General features: G+C 54.0%; 2 protein-coding genes across 2 annotated transcripts; one reads left to right on the top strand and one right to left on the bottom strand.

The window, feature by feature from the left end:
• Positions 1–1,114: 1,114 nt before the first annotated feature.
• FIBRA_08995 (uncharacterized protein) lies at positions 1,115–1,802 on the bottom strand (the record flags this gene model as incomplete). Its single annotated transcript, XM_012330599.1, has 4 exons — positions 1,115–1,476; positions 1,542–1,562; positions 1,638–1,685; positions 1,739–1,802. The coding sequence occupies 4 exons, from the start codon at positions 1,800–1,802 to the stop codon at positions 1,115–1,117; spliced, it is 495 nt and encodes a 164-aa protein (XP_012185989.1).
• Positions 1,803–2,201: 399 nt separating this feature from the next.
• Positions 2,202–3,313, top strand: FIBRA_08996 (uncharacterized protein; the record flags this gene model as incomplete). Its single annotated transcript, XM_012330600.1, has 5 exons — positions 2,202–2,463; positions 2,512–2,643; positions 2,691–2,833; positions 2,886–2,976; positions 3,027–3,313. The coding sequence occupies 5 exons, from the start codon at positions 2,202–2,204 to the stop codon at positions 3,311–3,313; spliced, it is 915 nt and encodes a 304-aa protein (XP_012185990.1).
• Positions 3,314–4,500: the final 1,187 nt, after the last annotated feature.

Consider the following 4,500-nt stretch of genomic DNA (forward strand, 5'->3'; position numbering starts at 1 on the left):
TTATCATTGTTATCATATTAGATCCACATGATTATTATAGTACATATATGTCTATGAGCATTGTTCCTATATACATATCTCAAACTCATTCCAATCCACCTCACATGCAAATGAGATAATCCAAGATTGAACCCAGATTGAACTCTGGACTGATTGCAAAAATCAGGTATAATACTCAGAACTTTTCTCTCTGTCATCCTTATCTTAATATCTACCCAGATATACAAGAAAACTCTAAGCCTTCTTATTTGCCTTGTGTCCAGTCAATACAGGTAAGGTTTAAATCTACTATTATATTTCAGCATATAATTATTATATCAGACTCTATAACACTTTACTTTTGCAATCTAACATCAATACCACTAGAGCAAAGCAACAGCATGTCTTTATCTGAGAAACATACATTTTGCTTTTTTGCACTTTTTGTGTGAAAAAGGCATAAAAGCAAAAGAAGCAAAATTGTATATGTATTATAAAATTCATTTTAAGATATACATGAAAAATAAAAAGCAAAAAAAAGGCAAAAAAAAAGCAAAAACGCAAAGGGTATGTTTTCCTGATGTTGTTCAATAATAATAACATAATAAAATGCTGATCGCTGTGTGATCATGATCTGAGAAAACCATAGCTGTATGTTTGTGGTTCTGTCCTCATGGAAAACATTGCTTATTGCTGCTCTGAAACAAGTGGAGATCAAAATCACAGAGGCTAAGCAATAAACGAGCATATACATGCCTTTGTAGCCATCTTAATATATCAATCTGTCTTCTTGAAGTGTGATGTGCATGATCGCACCAATTGATTGTCGCATCCCTGCCAGTGCGAGCGTGTGAGCACGATCTCAGAGTGCCACAAGACATTCTCCGCTGGGAGCATTTCAACCACATGAGAGTGTGAATACGGCAGCGCCCAACAATGAGACGACAAGACAGTTTATTCGTGCAATCAGTTCAGAATGTAGCACAGGCAGCGATGAGTATACGGTACATTTACATATATACGAAGCAGAACACGATGCGCTGCAGTTGGGGGTTGGAGAAGAGCCTAGACGACACGATAGTCCACCGCTGTCCAGATGAACAGGCGAGACAACCACCGCAAACGACGCGTGTGCTCAGTCATTTGATCGTGGTCGTGTCGACCTACGCCCTGCCTGATATGGCCGATCAGCGCGGGTTGTGCCAATAGGTGGGAGAGTTAGCTCACTGCGACGATCGTACTTGGGAGCAGACTCGTCAGCGTATCCCACTTCGCGGCGGTCATACTTGGGAGCGGACTCGTCGGTGTACCCTTCATCACGGCGGTCGTACTTGGGAGCAGATTCGTCGGTGTACCCCACATCGCGGCGGTCGTATTTTGGAGCGGACTCATCGGTATACCCAACGTCGCGGCGGTCGTATTTGGGGGCGGATTCGTCGATGTACCCTTTGTCGCGGCGGTCGTACTTGGGAGCGGATTCATCGGTGTATGCACCGGCTAGTGCGAGAGGCATGTCAGCGAGGAACGCGAACGTGAATAGTGCAAAAAGGCAGAGGACGAACTGTGCCTTCCGTAATTGGCATCTGTGTGGTCCACACAGGTGGGGTTGTGTGAGCAACGTGTGCAAGGAGGCCGGAGGGAGGTACTCGAGTGCTCACCGATGCCATCGGCTAAGAGGTCCTTCTCGTATGTGGAGGAGCGGGAGTCTACGAAGACTGCGTGATTAGCGGCAAGGTATGGGGGAGAGGGTGTGACTGACGCGCGGTGGGGATGGCAAGGGCGACGAGGGGTAGGAGAGCAGCAAAGACGAGAGAGAGACGCATGGTGGGTGAAGAGGTAGGATCCGGGAGGATGCTGGGGGGTTGGGAGGAGAGACGGGGGGCTTTTATGTGTCGAAGGACCAGGGGGAGATGCCTGGATGGGGTCGTCCCTCGCTGGGAGGTGCATTGGCACTCGGTCGTGACTTGGAGGAGAGTCGACAATGTCCCCGATCTCGTGACCGCGTGCATGCCATCAGTCCGCGCGCCGCTGGATCGGACAGAAGCCCAAGGTCTCAGCCACTCTAACGCGCTTTCAATATAATATCATCGAGTGCATGCTGGTCCATTCAAAGATGCTGATCGCGGACATATTGCGCTGTCTGCACTTGCACGCCAAATGTGCGCCCGTCTGTCCTCTTCTTCAGCTCGGGGTCAGCCCACCCAACACCCCACTTCCGTAGCATGTCTCCCCCATCTGAACACTACTCCCCCATCGCCCAAGACGATCCCCATAGCTCCTCCGAAAAGCTCTTCACCCAGCCTGTAGACGTGGAAGTAGTTGACAAGAACGTCTGCCCGTGCAGTCGCCACCACACTTCAGCCTGGCGTCGCTCCTGGCTCTGGCTGCTCGTCGTGTTCTCGCTCTTCCTCAACATTGCCGGTCTCATCACCTTCCTCCTTCGCTCTCGGTGCACCAATGGAGATGAACTCCTCAACGCCCATTGTGCGTCCTCCTACCCGTTCATATGCCCTCACTGACCCGCCTCTCCAGCACCTGCATATCCCGCCATTGAATACAACGTTGCTCGCTTCAATGGCACCATCGGATTCCGCTCCCCGTACGTAGGCATCGGCCCCGACGTCGACGCTGCCTGGGCAGGTATCACTGACTCCAACAGCCACTGTGCGTGCACACCGTCGCTTTTCGCATCCGCTTTGACGCGTCTGTAGTGCTTCCTGTCCGCATCCCCGATGACTACCTCACCCGCATCGGCCTCGACGACGCCCACCTCCTGACTAAAGTCCGCTTCCTCCCCGAAGACGGCGGCGGCAGCATGGGCACCATAGACCTCTTCCATACCCTGCACTGCGTCGTAAGCTCCCGCCCGATCTTGTCTATGCCATACTAAGACCGCCTGTGTGCAGGACATGATCCGCAGATACTCCTACATCGAGCACTACCCTGATCTCCAGAACACCATGACCACACGCCCCGGCTTCTTCCGCGACCACCTGAGTGCGTCCTCGCTCCTACTCTGTTCTCCCCAGTGCTAACCGCGCATGCAGACCACTGCCTCGAGATGCTGCGCCAGAACCTCATGTGCCACGCAGACATCGCGTTCATCACGTATGACTGGGTCGCCGGCTTCCCCAAGCCGTTCCCCGACTTTAGCACCGTGCACCAGTGCCGCGACTTTAGGAAAATCCAGCAGTGGGAGCGCGCGAACCGGGTCCGGGTCCCGCTGGAGCGCATCCAGGCGACGAGGAAGGAGAGCGAGCTCTCCGCTGCTGACGTCGACCTCAACGGTGTGCTCACCTTTGGCCACGGCATGGGCGGCGCACAGCCCAACTGAACGAAGGTCGTCAATCGAAGGCTGTCTTTGTGTCGGCGCCCGCCGGTAAAGCAGAGTGTTATCGTGGGCACTTGACATCATGCTGTATCATTTCTCGAATTGGTGACTGTCAAATATTTGTTGTCCATGTAGGCTAGGCTCTCAGAGAATGCGATGAACCGTCAGAACAGATGTGCCGTAGTTCTTGCGGGGTCTTTGTCGGATGCGTCCGAATCTGATATACGTCCAACAAAGGTGGAGAGAGATGAATCCGACCCGAGAGTCGATGCGGATGCAATGATAGTTCTGGCCATTCTGCCGAGCACGCAGCGAGAAGGCAGCCGCAGGGTCCAGAGTGTTGGGGCCAATCTTCACTCCGGACTCAAGGTGACTTTGATGACCATCGCCGATTCGGCAGGGCATCACGGGATCGAGTCGTGATCCGATACTTGCAGAGGCCATCGGAGGAACGAGCGCCACCGAGGAGGAGGAGAAGGAGGACCTGAATAGATTGGCAAAGGCGGTACTGATACGTCACATGATACCAACTTGGCCCGGTGCTAGACCTTCGGTACAACCACGTTCGTATCAATGCGACACATCCGCCACGCCCGCCGTGAAAGAGTCTGACCCAACGAGCGGGCGTCCCCCCGGGGTTACCCGCGCGCGGGCTTGCAAACAGAGCTATTATCATAATCTATCGCGGGGTCCGCACCATCAGCGATCCATACAGCGCTCGAAAGGAACGTCTGGCCAGCGCGCGGCTGGAACTGATTCCGCCGCCGCCCTAGAACTCCCTCGGCTGCGCAAGTGGGACGTTCTGCATGCTGCTTGGCGTGACAGCCTCTTTGTGTCTTCCGCTGCGCAAGCTGGTCGCGGGCCGTCCATTGCGCAGAACCCGACGCGGCCGAGTTCGACGAGCGTGTACTCTTGCTGCAGCACGGGCCGACGCAGACCCTTTGGCCGTGGAAAAGACAAGGAATCGATTGGACGGGTCGCCATACTGAGCGACGCAGCGCGACTACACGGTCAAGTTATCGATACAATCCAGTACACCACTCGCATGCGGCCCAGTCAGCCGTTCCGCCGCGTCTACGGCTCCTCCGCGAGGTCAACGTTGTCCTCGAGCCGCACGAGACGCCGCTCGGGCACGTGCATCTTGTGCTCGTACGCCCAGCCCAGGACGCGCGAAAAGTCGCGGCACACAT

Source organism: Fibroporia radiculosa, assembly GCF_000313525.1.
Source record: "Fibroporia radiculosa TFFH 294 genomic supercontigs, scaffold5847, whole genome shotgun sequence".
In the NCBI taxonomy this organism is placed as follows: Eukaryota; Fungi; Basidiomycota; class Agaricomycetes; order Polyporales; family Fibroporiaceae; genus Fibroporia; species Fibroporia radiculosa.